This window comes from Dipodomys merriami, unplaced genomic scaffold, assembly GCF_024711535.1.
Source record: "Dipodomys merriami isolate MVZ:Mamm:240054 unplaced genomic scaffold, mDipMer1.0.p SCAF_99, whole genome shotgun sequence".
Taxonomy (NCBI): Eukaryota; Metazoa; Chordata; class Mammalia; order Rodentia; family Heteromyidae; genus Dipodomys; species Dipodomys merriami.
In genome coordinates this window covers 4,117,282-4,134,955 of record NW_027206612.1, presented here as the reverse complement: position 1 = coordinate 4,134,955, position 17,674 = coordinate 4,117,282, and the positions used below count along the sequence as shown (strand labels likewise).

The 17,674-nt window shown below is 62.7% G+C and overlaps 1 protein-coding gene across 1 annotated transcript in view; it reads right to left on the bottom strand.

Annotated features, from left to right (window-relative positions):
* The window catches only part of Pxdn (peroxidasin), a 58,732-nt gene extending 41,765 nt beyond the window's left edge, over positions 1-16,967 (bottom strand). The window contains 2 exon segments of the mRNA XM_070014687.1: positions 16,005-16,138; positions 16,140-16,967. Of these exon segments, the coding sequence (XP_069870788.1) occupies positions 16,005-16,138; positions 16,140-16,967 (962 nt within the window).
* Positions 16,968-17,674: the final 707 nt, after the last annotated feature.

Here is a 17,674-nt window from a genome sequence, read left to right as displayed (position 1 = left end):
TACAAGTTCTCAGGGAGGCAGGATTCAGGCTCCAGTCTGGCAGCCGGACAGGACACAGGGCACAGGGGAGAGAGAATCGAGTGCCAGCCAGGCTCTGCCACTGTGGCTCCTCTGCACCCCGCACCCGGACCCGCACCCCTCACCCCCGTCCATCCCTCACCCCTCACCCCCGTCATCCCGCACCCCTCACCCCCGTCATCCCTCACCCCGCATCCGCCCCACTCACCCCTCACCCCCGTCATCCCTCACCCCGCATCCGCACCCCTCACCCCGCGCCCCTCACCCCTGTCAACCCTCACCCCTCACCCCGCGCCCCTCACCCGCACCCCTCACCCCTCACCCCTGTCATCCCGCACCCCTCACCCCCGTCATCCCTCACCCCGCATCCGCCCCCCGTCACCCCTCACCCCCGTCATCCCGTACCCCTCGCCCCTCAACCCCATCATCCCGCACCCTCACCCCTCACCCGTCCGTCATCCCTCACCCCTCACCGGCACCCCTCACCCCGCGCCCCTCACCCCTCACCCCGCGCCCCTCACCCGCACCCCTCACCCCTGTCATCCCGCACACCCGTCATCCCTCACCCCGCACCCTGTACCCCTCACCCCGTACCCCTTACCCCGTACCCCTCACCCGCACCCCTCACCCCGCGCCCCTCACCCCTGTCAACCCTCACCCCTCACCCCGCGCCCCTCACCCCTGTCAACCCTCACCCCTCACCCCTCACCCGCACCCCTCACCCCTCACCCCTGTCATCCCGCACACCCGTCATCCCTCACCCCGCACCCTGTACCCCTCACCCCGCACCCCAGGCTGCGGCTAAAAGGCCCCATTCGAGGCCGGGTATTTCTTGGTGCAAACAAGCAAACAACACAGTGCACTGCACACAAGATGTCTTTTCCTCCCGACGATAGCCCTCGCTCCTCACTACAGTGCGGGGCAGGCTCCTCTTCTCCAGTCCGGCGGCCACAGGCACACGGCCAGGGAAGTGCCAGGAAGGCCTGCCGCGCCCCTCTGCCACTGGGCTGGTTCGGGCGGCACCCTGGGCCTCAGTGACTTGTGTGTACAGAAGTGACAAGATTGGTGCCTGGGGGGCCTCCAGGCCGAGTCCCCCCAAGTCTCCAGGATTCTTCAGGCCCATGCGGGACAGCACCCGAAGTCACCCCTAGAATTAACCCCAGCTGTGCCTCGGTTCAGACGTGTGCACTGCTTGTGTAAGCCCTTGAGTTAAGCTGCTTACATTTAAATTCTGAACTTAAAGCCCAGAACAGGAGGCCTGTGACTCATCCCCCCCCCCCCCGCCCACTGAAGAGGCTCCAGAGGAGGGGGCTCGGTGTGCGCCCCTCCCTGACAACAGCGACGCCCCACAGGCCAGCACATTCCGCGCTGTCTGTCTGCGGCCCGGGCTCTTTGTCTCTTTGGGAGCCCCTGCCCCGGCCGAGGACTGCGGCCTCAGCACCTTTTCCCGCTGGGTGATCACAGGCCGGGGTCAGAGCTCCGCAGAGAACAAAGCATGCCCGCACAGGCCTCTGCACAGCACCAGCTGACAGCCGTCACCCGCGGCAGCCGACCGTCATCAGCGCACGACCAGGCCACCCAACGCTTGTGGTGGAAGACTGCGTCCAGCAGGACAGGGTCCCCGGGCGGCTGGCCGAGGGGACCGCTCTCCCGTCATGGCCTCCTGCATGGACCCGACGGCTCCTCCACACCTGGACCTGTGGGACGCTCACCACCACGCCACACTGGCCGCCCTGCTAACGGTTTACCTAACCTGCCACACCAGTGAGTCCTCAGGCCTGAGTAGTCCCACATCTCTGCTGAAGGAACCCAGGCCCCATGTGAACACAAGACCCGCATCGGTGCCGAACACGGGGCCCCAGTGAACACAGGGCCCACATCAGTGCTGACCACCCCCCCCATCCCGGCCTGCAGCAGCCCCCAGGAAGAGCAGCATGGGTGCCTCGGGCTCTGCAGGCCCTCGCCGGACGTTCACTGCCACCAGGACTGCAGCCCAGAGGGGGAGTTCTAGACTGTGACCCAGGCTGCTTGTGAGTGGCTGACGGTGCTGCCAGAGAAGCAGGATCTGTGCCCTAGTGAGCACGGCACAGGGCACGCTGCCGGGGGACCTGGGGCTGCTCCACACTGAGTAACGTGGAGGAGGAGCCTGAAGGCACCGCAGGGCCCCCCCCAGTGTGGCTGCACCACACTGCCCTCCGTGAGACACCAGCACACTCCACACCTGCCCCACTCCACGACCCTGCTTCCCAACACGCAGGGAAGGCCCCTGCCGTCCCCTCCCAGCCCACAGCCCTCCCTGATTGGCTTCCATACCTGGCAAACAACGCAGCCTACCTGCTCCTCGGCGCGGGCGCAGCTCATGGCATGTTTCGCTGGGTTTTGGCAGTCGTGGATATGGACTCGGGGCCTCGCGCATGCTAGGCCCATCTCCTCCCACTCTGGTGTCTCATGAACGAGTCTCACGGGCCTGCCCAGGCTGCCTCCACCCGCTGGGAATGCAGGCCTCAGTCACGCTGCCCGGCCCACCAACAGATGTCCCTAACTGTGTACCCGTAAGTATCTGTCGTCCCTTCCTTACCTTCTTCTTCCCTTCCTTCTTGTTTTCTTCCTTCCACCCTGCACCTCCCCCTTCTTGCTCCCCGGATCCCTCTGTGGGTCTCTGTTCTGTATCCGGGGACCACTGCACCAGTGCTTTACAGATCAGGGCCGTGTCAGGCAGGACCAGGGTCAGGAGGGAAAGGGGGCAGGAGAAACATCAGAGAGGCAAGAAATACAACAGAGACAAAAAGCAAGAATTAGCTGAACATGGTGGCTCATACCAACAGTCCAGGGTCCTGAGAAGACAACAGAAGATGAGGAACACAATCAGCCTGAACAGAGGAATCTACAGGACACTATCTCCAAAACAACTAGCAAAATGCTGGACTAGTGGCGTGGCTCAGGCTGCAGAGCATGAGCTGTGAGCAAACAAGTCAGGAGAGCACAGTGCCAGGCATAGAGAAGACAAAGGGACATTAGAGAGAGTACTCTGCATTCCAGGAACCCTGGGGCTGGCCCTGCCGGGAGGTGCCTGCAGTTCAAGTCCACAGCCCAGGCAGGCAGCAGAGCGCCTCCCAGCCTACAAAGCCGCTCCTCGCTCCTGCCCCCCCCCCCCCCCCCCCGCGGCTGAGGGAAGGGCCTGACATGCTAACTGCCTGAGGCTGACCCTGTGGAGAGCCCATTCTGCTCTCCTGGAAGCCTACTGACTTCACAAGGACCTCTCCTAAGAAACACCTTCCCAGAAACAAAGCCGGGCCTCCCCTCTGAAGGTGGGAAAGTGCAGATGCTCAGCACTGCCATTCAAACGAGAGAACGGGTTAAGTGAGGTCTCTACAGGGAGCGGATGTGTTCTGAGTTCAGCCAAGCCGACGAAACTGTTATCCCACTGGGCGCCCATCCAAGTCAACGGGGAGAGGAAACCTCGCCACAGGCCCAGCGCCCCGCCAAGGGAGCCGCTCCAGGCTCCCCTCAAACACTGGATTTTGTTTGCTGCTTTTCCAAAGGCCTCAAATCGGGCCGATTACACTTTCATTACCTCCCCCGACAACATGGGTCTGAGAAGAGAATCAACAGGGACTGAGACCTCTCACACCAGCCCACCGAGGGGGCGCCTCACAGCTCACACGTAGAACTTGTAAGATAAGAAATGCGGCCAAGCTCACTCCAGAGAGACCAGCCTGCCCTGAGCACAGCAGGAGAAGGAGGTGCTCAAGAGTCAGGGAGCCCAGGAGCCCAGAGGGGCCAGAGGGGCCAGGCCACGGCAGGGACAAGTCACGGTGTCCATGGAGACCTCCTCCCCAGCCTCGGCCACAATCCCGCAGTCCACTCGCTCAGTGCTGAGGGTCAGGGTGTGGAGGCTTACTAGCTAGAGGCACCCCAGAGCAGCGCCCCTTGTGCATGGGAAGCTAGTCACTCACAATGCTGGCTGGAAATACAATCATTTCCCGAAGGAAGTGCGGGGGAGGCACTGTGACCAGGAAGAGCAGCGAAGGGTCAGATGTTAAGCTGGGGAGGAGGCCGACTCCAGGCCCAGGGCTCTGGCGCCAGCCCACCCTCACCTCAACCACGCAGAGGCTGAAGGAGGGGGACGCGTATCACTCATAGGCCGGCCACCCCAGACTGGGGGACACAAGGGCACCAGTGCCCAGCCTTGGGGACGGGTGGGGACAATGAGCGGAGAGGTGAATGGGTGGGCAAGTAGATGGACAGATGGGTGGAGAGATGGACAGATGATGGTAATGGTCTGCTAGATGTTGGATAAATGGAGAGTGGAAGGGTAAGTGGGTAGAGGGATGGATGGATGGATGAATGAATGGAGAGATGGATGGACAGAGGTGGATAGTTGATCAGATGGTGGATACAGCAGAGTGGAGGCATAGGTGGGTGGATAGAGATGGATAGAGGTGGGTGGATAGAGATGGATAGAGGTGGGTGGATAGAGATGGATAGAGGTGGATAGAGGTGGGTGGATGGAGGTGGATAGAGGTGGGTGGAAAGAGGTGGGTGGATGAAGTCGCAAAAGCATTTACTTTAGAAGATTATACAAGGCAAAAGACAGACAAGAAAACAATGTTCAAAGTTAATGTTTATCCCTTTGTTGCCAGCCAATGCAAACATCCTCAGCTCTAAGGAAGTAACCATGGTGACTAACTGCATCCTCTGTAACTGCTCTTCTTCAAGGTTAAGGGCAGGGCAGCCCCTCTGGTCACCTTTGGAAAACATTTGCTTCTCTCCAGGAAGTGACAGCCTCAATCTTCTCCCCTGAAGAAAGTAGCCTGGCTGTCTCTAGGAGGAGACCCAAACATGAACCACAAGCACTCCAGATAAGCTGCAGGCCTGTTTCCCACTGACAAAATACCAGGTGCTCCTGTAGTAAACTAAGAGCTTGCCTTGGATGAGCTTGTCTTTCCAATGACATTTCTGAGTGAAGAAATCACCCTTCCTAAGAAGGGCGATGTTTCCCCCTACACAAAGAGAAAATATTAGCCTAAGAATGCACAATGCAGTAGCCTTCTAGTTCCACTTTCTCCTTTCTCCTTGGTGGGGGACTAACATCAGATTCGCACAGATGTGGCATTTCAGAAAAAGGCCTGTTTCCCAAAATAAAGGGGCTAATGAAGGGTACCACAGCCAAGGATCCTCAGAAAAATTAGATGGTGCTTAAATATCTGGTCTGGTCTGCACTGAAAACCATACATCAGGGCCGGCCATTTCCTGTTGGCATTATGAGTCTCTGCTGAGAAGTCAGCTCATGAAAAACGAGAAGATTGGGCTGGGAAGGTGGCTCAGTGGTAGAGCACTTGCCTTGCATGCCTGAGGCCCTGGGTTCGATTCCTCAGCACCACATAAGCAAAAAGAAAAAAGCCGGAAGTGGCGCTGTGGCTCAAGTGGTAGAGCGCTAGCCTTGAGCTGAAGAGCTGAGGGACAGCGCCCAGGCCCAGAGTTCAGGCCCCACAACCGGACCCAAGGGAAAAAAAAAAAACCGAGAAGATCACATCTGAGCCACTCACTGCACTCAGAGGTGCTTTTCCTTCTGGAGCCTCAACGAGATGATAGAGCCTTGCAAGGCCTCAGAGACAAAGAGCCTCACTAGAGCCCTACTGAGATGATGATGGAGCCTCACCAGGGCGAATGGGCCTCCATGTCTCCGGGCTGCCCAGCACCCAGGCTCCAGTGGAGTTTGTTCCCATTCCTCAGACCAGTTGGCTCATCTGTCCCCTTACTGCCTATTCTCACTACAGGCTCTGTTACCTTTAACAAAAAGACAAAACGAAATTTCCCAGTGGTAGGGCTCAAGCCTGTAATCCTGGCTGCTGGGGGATGGGGAATTGGGGTGTTGTCTGCAAACCGTCGGGGCATCAAAGATGATTGAGACCCCATCATAAGCAAAGCTGGTGGCTGGACTCAGTGGCACTTGCCTGTCATCCCCAGCCAAAGAAGGAAACAGAAGCAGAGTATCAATCCCAGACTGGCCCAGGCGTAAAATGAGGCCTGACCTTGAAAATAAGCAATGCAAAATGAGGCTGGAGGCATGGCTCAGATGGTGGAGCATGTGCCTAGTAGTGTGTCCAACTGACAGAAAAGCCCAACAAGAGATATATTTTCCCTAATGTCTGGATCTGGGTTGTTTTGTTATCTGTATCTTCACTGTTTCTACCATACACAACTTGCCAATTACAAAATCAAGTGTGTGAAAAGGAAAATAAACAGAATGGTGCACTTAGTGGGTGAGAGGAGGGTTTCCTCACTCCTGCTACACTGAGGACTGCTCAGCTCTCGCTTCAGGCTGGAGTGGCTGGTTTGATGCTGGTGCCTCTGACCTACCACAAGCCCAGAGAGGCCCACAGTGCTCTGAGTCCCCAGAGAAGGCCCTGAGTGCAAGCCCAGAGAGGCCCACAGTGCTCTGAGTCCCCAGAGAAGGCCCTGAGTGGGAAGAGCCAGAGATTTCACATGTGTCCTGACAACTTCAGATCTGCCTGCGGTTGACAGGAAGAGCTGGAGCCTCAGCCAGAGGACAGGAATGCCTACCGGCCAGGCCACAGACACAAGCCACACCAGTGCTGCAGGGCACACACACTGCCAGCACACCGGTGCCGCAGGGCACACACACTGCAGGAGGCTGCAATGTGAAGAGCCTGGTTTGAAGCCAGCCCAGGCAGACAAATGCCAGATCCCTCATCTCCACTCAGGCAGCCAGAAGCTGAAGTGGCTCAGGCAGTAGAAGACCAGCCTTGAACAGAAACACCTACAACACAGTGCCCAAGCCTTGAGGTCAAGCCCCAAGACAGGCACGAAAACCATTGCAAGAACTCCAAGTGAACACTGTTCAGAAACACAGCCACATCCTGGTCCCCAGGAGCAGAAGGTCCAACTTCAGGACTAAGGAGTCTCCTGGCCTCCCCTGCAGGCCTCGCGGAGGCTGCCGCCGGGGGAGCTGGCGGTGAAAACCCCTTCCCCAGGCTACTCCCCCTCCTCAGGAGATCTGGCGTGTCCCTGGGCCACAACCACGGGACGGCTGTGCACAGGCTCTGCACTCCCAAAATGGAACAGGTCCTCGGGAGAAGGGCTGTTTCCCACTGCGGCCGTCTGTGCTCTCTCTCAACACAGCAGTCATTCTAGGGGGACTGCCCAAGTCGCACAGTCACAAAGCAATATCTGCTCCCTGGGCTCCAGGAGCCCTCACCAAGAAGGGGCAGCAAAGGCTCAGAGCTCTTCCTCCTGGACAGCGACACCCAGATCCTCCCCCCAGGGTCCCTGCCCCTGGCTGAGAGGTAAGGGCAGAGTTCCCCAGGCGAAGTGACCAGCAAACCTCGCCCCAGGCAGCTGAGGTCACGCTCCCGCTCCCGCCCCCCCCTCCAGGACAGCCTGGAGGCCGGCAGAGGCCGGCAGGGGCTGAGAATGGACCAAGCTGGGACACTGAGTCACCATCGGCGCCAGGCACGGTCTACAAACGCCAGACCATAGACATCCAACTGTTGACCACCATGCCACACGACCTTCATGGTCAGCAGGCAGACGTGGAGGAAAGGTACGAGTCGGCCACAGCCCAGCACAGCAGGACACGCCCCTCTCCGCCCCCTCCCCCATCCGCTGGGAACCACTGCCCTGTGCTGGCCCCAGGCAGCCCAAGGCCGGATACCCCGACACAGAGCATTCCAAAGACAGGGCAACACCACAGCCAAGTTTTTCAAGAATCTGAACTTGAGAATGGGAATTCTGATGACTTCTTAGCCACACCTTGCTGCAAAAGAATTTAAAGAAGGTTCTTTCCAAAAAAGAAAGTATGTGTAGACTTCAGCTTTCAGAAAAGAGAATGGAGCCGGACTCCTGAGCCGGCTGCTCTCCTGCTGAGTGCACTAGCCATCACGGCGACATCCCTAAGCGGGGACAGACACAAGCAGCAGCCCAGCTCTGCCCCAGAGAAGATGCTGCAGGGGTGCAGGGGAGGGGAGACAGGACATGAGTGTCTCAAGGGAGAAGAGGGAGTCCTGAGTGCCCAGTACAGGAAAAAGTTCCTGAGGACCAGAGGCAGTCGGGCCTCACAGGAGCCCCACCACATGCTGGTCCCACCGCCACGTGGACAATCTGAAGACGTGGGGGGGGGGAAGAGGAGGGGTCTCGCTCTGTCACCTGTGGGAAATTATTAGTCTATGACAGAACTCTGCTCCAGTCCTGCTGAACGGACCTTAAAAGTAAGGCCTGAAAGAACCAAGCTACCTTCATTACACCCCAAAACAAAGCTCAAGGAAAATTTAATCATGAAGAAGAGAGTCACAATGTCTGGATTCTAATTTAAAAAAAAAATACATCAGCCAGGGAGACTAAACCATGACATCCAAACCAACCCCAATGGACAGAGAAAAAGGAACACGGGAAATGGCCATTATTAGCATGTTCCAGGTTCCAAGTGTTGACTAGACACACCGATGCGTTTTAAAGGTAAATTTTCCAGAGGTGAAAGCTACAATGTCTGAGCTGAAGAATTTAAGATACGAATAGTCAATTGCACATTGCAGTTCACTTAACCAAACAATAAAAATAGTGTGGAGTTTTTGTAAAATGTTTGACAACATCATCACTATTCTGAGATTCTCATACAGCATCCAGTCGTGTAATTAAAGACAGGCATCTGTTGAGGGTGTGGAACACTCAAGTGGCAACGCAAGGCCTCGGCGGTGATCCCAGAAATACACACACGTGCACACACGCACACGCGCACATGCACATGCACAAAAACACATGCAGGTGCGCATGTACATACACAAATCTAATGTTGGAGTTGTTACATAGCTTAATGACAGCGTGAAGTCTTGAGTTCAATCCCAGCACAGCAAAACCCACTCACTCACTCAACTCTGTAATAAAATACAAATCCCAATGCAACTACTTAAATAGCACCAGGTAAGGATGCCTCAAGCGTAGAACCCCAGCCGAAGCAAGCCTGGGCCCTGGGAAAAGCAGCGTTCCAAGACCTGGTCTCCTGCGATCAACAAAACTGATCGCCATTTTCAAAGGCTGGTTATGGTGGCAAAAGAAAAAAGGCAAGAACGACTTTCTACTTGTGGGCACACGCTGATGTCACCACAGAGCTCACGGAACCCACAGAAACAAGGAAGTGCCAGACGCGGGTCCCTGAGGACGGAGGGCGTGAAGCGGGTTTGTGAGGATGGAGGGCGTGGGCAGACGCTGGCGTCCCCTCCACACTGGGGAACGGCTCCCCGGGGAAGCCCTCAGTGGGAGAAGTTTAACACCACCCTGAGAGGGAGCGCCAAGACCAGGAGGCTGCAGGGAGGCTGCAGGAGACACTGGGGAGTGAAGGAGGCACCTTGGAGCCCACCCCAGCCCACCCCAGCCCACCCCAGCCTACACCAGCCTACACCAGCCCACCCCAGCCCACCTCAGCCCACCCCAGCCCACACCAGCCCACACCAGCCCACACCAGCCCACACCAGCCCACACCAGCCCACACCAGCCCACCCCAGCCCACACCAGCCCACCCCAGCCCACCCCAGCCCACCCCAGCCCACCCCAGCCCACCCCAGCCCACCCCAGCCCACCCCAGCCTACACCAGCCCACCCCAGCCCACCCCAGCCCACCCCAGCCTACACCAGCCTACACCAGCCCACCCCAGCCCACCCCAGCCTACACCAGCCTACCCCAGCCTACCCCAGCCTACACCAGCCCACACCAGCCTACACCAGCCTACACCAGCCCACCCCAGCCTACACCAGCCCACACCAGCCTACACCAGCCCACCCCAGTCTACACCAGCCTACACCAGCCTACACCAGCCCACCCCAGCCCACCCCAGCACACGGACCAGGCTCCAGTGCTTCTCATTCCGTGAGGCCACCAAGATCAGACCACTCTACTCCAGTAAGGAAAAGCCAAAGAAGAGTAAAAGCCACCTTCTGGCTGTGCAGAAGGCTGGAAGGGGAAAACCTAGAATAAAACTCTCAGCACGGCTGATAAGACTCAGTTGGGAATTTCAATCGTCTTGTGATAAGGTTCCCCACACCCTCCACACCCTCCAAGTGACGCTTGATTATCCAAATGAAAGTCAATAAGGAAAGGGCCCCAGGTTAAGCTTCCACGTGGGACCAGGCAGTAAAACAAAAGAGGGGTGACCCACTGGGCTCAGTTCCTCAGCTAGAGCAGAGGGAGTGGACTACAAGGAGGAGCACCCACCCAGGGAGGGGGGGCTCCACTGGACACACGCCTCAAGCAGGGAACCAAGCCCATTCACTGTAACAGTTATTGTCAGGTTGGGGCTGGGAAGGTGGCTCAGTGGTAGAGCGCTTGCCTTGCATGCATGAGGCCCTGGGTTCAATTCCTCAGCACCCCATAAGCAGAAAAAGCCAGAAGTGGTGCTGTGGCTCAATTGGTAGAGTGCTAGCCTTGAGCTGAAGAGCTGAGGGACAGCGCCAGGCCCAGAGTTCAGGCCCCACAACTGACCAAAAAAACAAAAATAAAAAACCAGTTATTGTCAGGTTTCATCTTTCCTGAGCTGCAGGTGTGACTCTACACAGCCCACAGCAGCTAGCCCAGGGTATGCAAAGCCCGAAGTTCAAATCTCAGTAAGAAAGGGAGGCGAGGGAACAGGACTGAGCCTGGGCTTCTAGGAGCGAACATGCTGTGGGCCGTGAGATCGTGAACAAAAATGTCTGAAGTGAATCCCACAGGACAAGAAGGTCTGGGGGCCACGCCCGGGGCCTGCCATCTTCTCCTCGTGGTCCTGGTCCTCGGTCAGGTAGGAGGAGAAAGGTGGCAGTTTCCAGCCATTTCCACCACACCGACCAGCACCGTGCATCTGCACACGGGCAGGACTTAACTGGGGAACGTGGCCCACGTCATTGCCGGGCCAGGCCCCGTCAGCAGTCACGTCCAGAAACAGCGGCTTATCTCCCGTCTTCTGTTTGTGGGCTTGAGACTTGTGAAGAAGAGAACAAGGTCTCTCCTGCTTTTCTAATTAAACACTGGACTAAGAAAACAAAGCATCCCAACTCTCGATTTTGAAAGGCTTATTTTCATGTGGTAACACAGCACCCCTCCCGTGACACATACCTGTGAGTGGCAGCTGTGCTGGGCAGCCCTGGGGACAGTTAACCCCACTTCTGCCCGGTTCTCAGCCCCCAGCAATGTGAGTGCTCCCCCAGCAAAGTGAGTGCTCCTGCTGGCTCTCATCCCCCAGCAATGTGAGTGCTCCCCCAGCAATGTGAGTGCTCCCCCAGCAATGTGAGTGCTCCTGCTGGCTCTCAGCCTCCAGCAATGTGAGTGCTCCCCTGGCAAAGTGAGTGCTCCTGCTGGCTCTCATCCCCCAGCAATGTGAGTGCTCCCGCAGCAAAGTGAGTGCTCCTGCTGGCTCTCAGCCTCCAGCAATGTGAGTGCTCCCCCAGTTATGTGAATGCTCCCCCAGCAATGTGAGTGCTCCTGCTGGCTCTCAGCCCCACCCCTGAGTGCTCCGGCCTCCTTGTCTTGCCCCTGGACTCCACCAATCAGACCAACATAAAAGGAAGCCTGGGCACACCGGTGGTATGGACCAAACAACCATGGCAGAACCTGCCCGTCTAACTCCAAGTCAGGGCTGCCCTGGCTGTGGGTCAACACACCTCCTTCACAAGGAAGACATGGCCCTCAGAGGAAAACCACTGTGAGGACAGAGGAAGCGAGTGAGACCACTGTGAGGAGGGAGGGAGGGAGGGAGGGGGAACCAGGGCTGGGCACTGGGAAGAGACGGGGGGAGGGGGGGGACCAGGGCTGGGCACTGGGAGGAGACGGGGGGGGGTGTGAGGGGGGGACCAGGGCTGGGCACTAGGAGGGGATGGGGGGACCAGGGCTGGGCACTGGGAGGGGGTGGGGGGGGGACCAGGGCAGGGCACTGGGAGGAGACAGGAGGGTGGGGGGACCAGGGCAGGGCACTGGGAGGAGACGGGGGGTGGGGGGACCAGGGCAGGGCACTGGGAGGAGACAGGAGGGTGGGGGGACCAGGGCAGGGCACTGGGAGGAGACGGGGGGGGTGTGAGGGGGGGGACCAGGGCTGGGCACTAGGAGGGGATGAGGGGGGCCAGGGCTGGGCACTGGGAGGGGATGGGGGGGACCAGGGCAGGGCACTGGGAGGAGACGGGAGGGGGGGGACCAGGGCAGGGCACTGGGAGGAGACGGGGGGGGTTTGAGGGGGGGACCAGGGCTGGGCACTGGGAGGAGATGGGGGGGTGAGGGGGGGGACCAGGGCAGGGCACTGGGAGGAGACGGGGGGGTGAGGGGGGGGACCAGGGCTGGGCACTAGGAGGGGATGGGGGGGCCAGGGCTGGGCACTAGGAGGGGATGGGGGGGGCCAGGGCTGGGCACTGGGAGGGGGTGGGGGGGGACCAGGGCAGGGCACTGGGAGGAGACGGGGGGGGTTGAGGGGGGGACCAGGGCAGGGCACTGGGAGGAGACGGGGGGTGGGGGGCCAGGGCTGGGCACTGGGGGACTGGAAGGGACCTGGGCCCAGAGGGAAAGGCCTCTCCCCTCTGTGCGTGCACCAGAGGCTCTCAGTGCACTCAACCACCTCTCGGCCCTGGCAGAGCACTGAACAGTGGGAGAGAGGAATGGCTTTATCTCCTATAGTTATCAAAACTCATGGGGGGGGGAGGGGGAGGGCCTAGTACTTGGGCTTGAACTCAGGACGCCATGTCTTATCTCTGTTCACTCAAGGCTAGTGCTCTACCACTTGAGCCACATCTCAACTGTGGGCTTCTTGCTGGCTTACTGGACATTAGAGTTTCTTGGATTTGCCTGCCTGGGCTGGCTTCAAACCTGTCCTCAGCCCTCAGCCCTCAGCCTCTCTGCTCAGGAGGCTCCCAAGCTGATCCACCAGTGCCTAGCCGGCTCTAGTGTTTCCTAAGTGCGTGTATGGCATTTTCAAATGTATCGGGATGGCTACAGTAGCGTCTTGTGGCTTCAAGTCAGTAGTAACTATAAAAAGAAAGCAAAAATTTGTCTTACACAAAGCAAAGGCTCAAACTAAGGACTGCCAAACAGCTGTGACACACCCAGGCCACATGGCAGGGGACAGTGGGGTCCCCAGGGTCATGGCCAGGAGCCGAGTGCCTTTCCTGTTAGCAGGACACACATGGGCAGTGCCAGGGGCCAAGAGCAAGAGTGGCCCTCCCACGCCTTCTCCCCTCTCACAGGGAGTGACCAGCTTTATGGGAGCTGGTGGGATCTGTACCCCTGGTGGTGATGGGTGACGGAGCCTCAGGTGTGTAATTCAGGCAGGACACAAGCGCGATGAGACCCCCCAACTCCTGTCCGCCCAGGCCCCACAGAGAGCCCCTCCTCCCTCTCCTATCTCCTATTGCTCTATCTGAGGCCCCAAGCTAGAAACCAGAGGAAACACAGGCGTTGGGCAGGAGGGGCAGACAGCGTTTTCCCTGGTGGAATTTGAAGCATGGGACAATGGACTGAGACAGCAGGCCGAGGACAATGGGTCAACAGGGTGGCCCCGTGGACACCAGACAGCCTTGATTCCGCATCTGCTACCAAATTGTTTTCTTACATTATTGCTCTTCCTTTCCACAGTGGGTGGAGCTCTGGGCCTCAGGCATGCTGTAACAGTTCAGACTCAGATACAATCTCAGCCCCCCCCCATTTCTTCAAAACAGCCCATCTCAGGGTGCATAAGCACTGGGAGCTGCAGCAAGGCTGTCGATCCTTCTGCGAGACAGTCAGTGCAGCCCACACCACCACGCTCAGCAGGGCTGCTCTGGCCTTGTCCCCTTTCCATTGGAGGGCCTCCTCTGCCTCTCCCTCCTCCCAGCCCCCTTTCCCGAACCCTGACTCTGCCTGCCCCGCTCCTGGCTTCCAGCCTCTGCTCTTCCAGACCAGGCCACAGGGGATGAAATGAGCTTGTCCCCAAGCCATCATCTCACCTCTGCTCGTCTCTCTGGGGGATTTGATTGGGGCTTGGGTCACATAATGTGTGCTTTCACTTCAGAACTCAATTCTGAGAATCCCAAAATCACACCTAAGTCTTGAAAGGTATGGCTGCTGCGATTGACCCCTTCGGAGTTGTCTCCGAGCGATGGCTCTGCGCTTCCTTGCTGATTCTCGGCTACACTTTTGGGGACCACACCGTGGAAGAAGGCAAAGCACCTCACTTGTGCACCTGTGTGCTGCAACCCCTACTGTTCAGATTGGAGAGCAGAACACCGTACATGGAGGCTCTGACCACAGGTGAGCAATGGCGTCCGGACCCAGGTGTCCCAGCCACTCACTGGAGAGTTCAGCCTGGGGTTTGGAAAACCCTTGGTGGCCCTGGGGTACCCCTCCCCCAGCTCCCGAGGGCAAAGGCAGGCCAGGCCGGAAAGGGGGGCGAAAGGGGGGCGAGGGGAGAGATGCAGGGGGAGGGGACAAGGGTGGGGAGGGAGTAGGGAGTTGGGGAGGGGGGAGGGGGAGGAAGGAGGGGACAGGGGAGGTGCAGGGGGGAGGTGCAGGGGGAGGGGGAGGTGCGGGGGAGGTGAAAGTGGGGGAGGTGGGAGAGAGGGAGAGGTGCGGGAAAGTGGAGGTGTGGGGGGGTGCGGGGAGGGGGGAGGTGCGGGGGGGGTGGGGGGAGGGGGAGGTGCGGGGGAGGGGGGTGGGGGGAGGGGGAGGTGCGGGGGAGGGGGGGGTGGGGGTAGGTGCGGGGAGGGGGTAGGTGCGGGGGGGGGGTAGGTGCGGGGAGGGGAGGTGCGGGGAGCGGGTAGGTGCGGGGAGGGGGTAGGTGCGGGGCCGCTCGGAGGCCAGGCTGCCGCCCCTCGCTGAGGCTCCGCGCGGTTCCGCCCGGCCAGGGGGCGAGGACCATGGCGGGCGCGCGCGCGGGCGGCCTCGGGTCCCCGCAGCCTGGCCGCCCGGGGAGGGGGACCGGGGGGGGGCGGGAAGAGGCGCCCGGGGGCCCGGGATTCCCGGGGTTCGGGGCCTGCGGAGGCCGCGCGGAGGAGAACCGAGGGCTGACGCCGGGAACGCCGGCCGAGCGCCGCGCCCGGGGTCGCGGGGCCGAGGCCCGGGCGGATGCCGGGGTCCCGGGGGTGGGGGCGGCGCGGGGGGCGGAGGGGGGCGCGGGCCGGGGGCCGAGGCCGGGCTGGCGGCGCCGGGGGCGGGGGCGCGGGGACCCCGGGCTCCGAACAAAGGCGGCGCTCGGCGCCCAGGTCCGCGCCCGGCCGGACAAAGGCTCGGCGCGCCCCCGCGCCCCCTCCCGGGCCCCGCGCCCTCCCGGCTCCCCCGGCCCCGGCCCCGCGCCCTCCCGGCTCCCCCGGTCCCTCCCCGCGCCCGGCCCGGCTCCCCCCGGCCCCCCCCCGCCCCGCGCCCGGCCCGGCCCGGCTCCCCCCGGCTCCCCCCGGCCCCGGCCCCGCGCCCCGCGCCCCGGTCCCTCCCCGCGCCCGGCCCGGCTTCCCCCCGGCTCCCCCGGCCCCGCGCCCCGGTCCCTCCCCGCGCCCGGCCCGGCTTCCCCCGGCCCCCCCCGCCCCGCGCCCGGCCCGGCTTCCCCCGGCTCCCCCGGCCCCGCGCCCCGGTCCCTCCCCGCGCCCGGCCCGGCTTCCCCCGGCCCCCCCCCGCCCCGCGCCCGGCCCGGCTCCCCCCGGCTCCCCCGGCCCCGCGCCCCGGTCCCTCCCCGCGCCCGGCCCGGCTCCCCCCGGCTCCCCCGGTCCCTCCCCGCGCCCAGCCCGGCTTCCCCCAGCCCCGGCCCCGCGCCCCGGTCCCTCCCCCGCGCCCGGCCCGGCTCCCCCCGGCTCCCCCGGCCCCGGCCCCGCGCCCCGCGCCCCGGTCCCTCCCCGCGCCCGGCCCGGCTCCCCCCGGCTCCCCCGGTCCCTCCCCGCGCCCAGCCCGGCTTCCCCCGGCCCCGGCCCCGCGCCCCGGTCCCTCCCCGCGCCCGGCCCGGCTCCCCCCGGCTCCCCCGGCCCCGGCCCCGGCCCCGGCCCCGCGCACTCACAGGATGGAGGTCTGCGGCGGCACGGCCGGCACGGCCTCCAGCAGCAGATGCATGCAGCGCACCGTCGTGCGGAAGCACAGGCAGCGGCCCGGGCAGCCCGAGCCGGGCCTGGGCGCGACCGCCGCCAGCGCCCCCCCAGGCGCAGCACAGCGCGAGCGCCAGCAGGCGGCGGCGCCCCCGGGGCGGCCATGGCCGGCGGCTCGCGGGACGCGGGGCCGGGCGCGTCCGCCGTCGGCTGCGCTCGCTCCGCTCCGCGCCGCGCTCCTGCACTGGGCGCGCGCCGGCCGCGGTCCGAGTCCCCGCCGCGCGCGGGGCGGGACGGGGCGGGGCGGGGCGGGCACCGGGGCGGGGCGGGGCGGGGACGGGGGACGGCGGCCGGCGCGCGCCCCCTCCCCGCGGCGCCCGGGCTCGCAGCCCCAGCCTGCGCCCTTGGGGCGTGGCCGCGCTCCCGGCCGAGGCTGGGCCCCCGCGGCGGATCGAGGCCCCGAGTTGGGGTCGGGGCGCCCGGAGTGAGCGGAGGCCGGGGCCGGGTGGAGGCCGGGGTCGGGTGGAGGCCGGGGTCGGGTGGAGGCCGAGGTCGGTTGGAGGCCGGGGTTGGGGTGGAGGCCGGGGTCGGGGCGCCCGGGGTCGGGTGGAGGCCGGGGTTGGGGTGGAGGCCGGGGTCGGGGCGCCCGGGGTCGGGTGGAGGCCGGGGTCGGGTGGAGGCCGGGGTCGGGGCGGAGGCCGAGGTCGGGGTGGAGGCCGGGGTCGGGGTGGAGGCCGGGGTCGGGGCGGAGGCCGAGGTCGGGGTGGAGGCCGGGGTCGGGGCGCCCGGGTCGGGTGGAGGCCGGGGTCCGCCCTTCCCCGGTGCTGCGTGACGGTTTGGCGCGGTTTCGTTGGGTTCCACGCTCCGAGAGCGCTTCCCGCCCTCGCTGCCTCCCCTTCCGCTCTTTCCTCGTTCCCCCTGGGGAAACTGAGGCCCATCTAAGGGCTCCGAGCAGGCGCTGCGGATTCAGAAGCCGGTGGCTTCGGGGTGGATGGGAAGAGGCCCGGGTGCCGGCGGGGCCGACGCGGAGCCGCCCCCCCCTCCCCTTCCCTCCTCTCCCCTCCTCTCCCCTCCCCTTCCCTCCTCTCCCCTCCTCTCCCCTCCCCTTCCCTCCTCTCCCCTCCTCTCCCCTCCCCTTCCCTCCTCTCCCCTCCTCTCCCCTCCCCTTCCCTCCTCTCCCCTCCTCTCTCCTCCTCTCCCCTTCTCTCCTCTCCTCTCCCCTCCTCTCCCCTTCTCTCCCCTCCCCTTCCCTCCTCTCCCCTTCTCTCCCCTCCCCTTCCCTCCTCTCCTCTCCTCTCCCCTCCCCTCCCCTCCCCTTCCCTCCTTTCCCCTTCTCTCCCCTCCCCTTCCCTCCTCTCCCCTCCTCTCCCCTCCTCTCCCCTCCCCTTCCCTCCTCTTCCCTCCCCTCCCCTCCTCTCCCCTCCCCTCCTCTCCCCTCCCCTCCTCTCCCCTCCTCTTCCCTCCCCTCCCCTCCTCTTCCCTCCCCTCCCCTCCTCTTCCCTCCCCTCCCCTCCTCTCCCCTCCCCTCCCCTCCTCTCCCCTCCCCTCCCCTCCTCTCCCCTCCCCTCCCCTCCTCTCCCCTCCCCTCCCCTCCTCTCCCCTCCCCTCTCCCCGCCCCTCCTCTCCCCTCCCCTCCCCTCCTCTC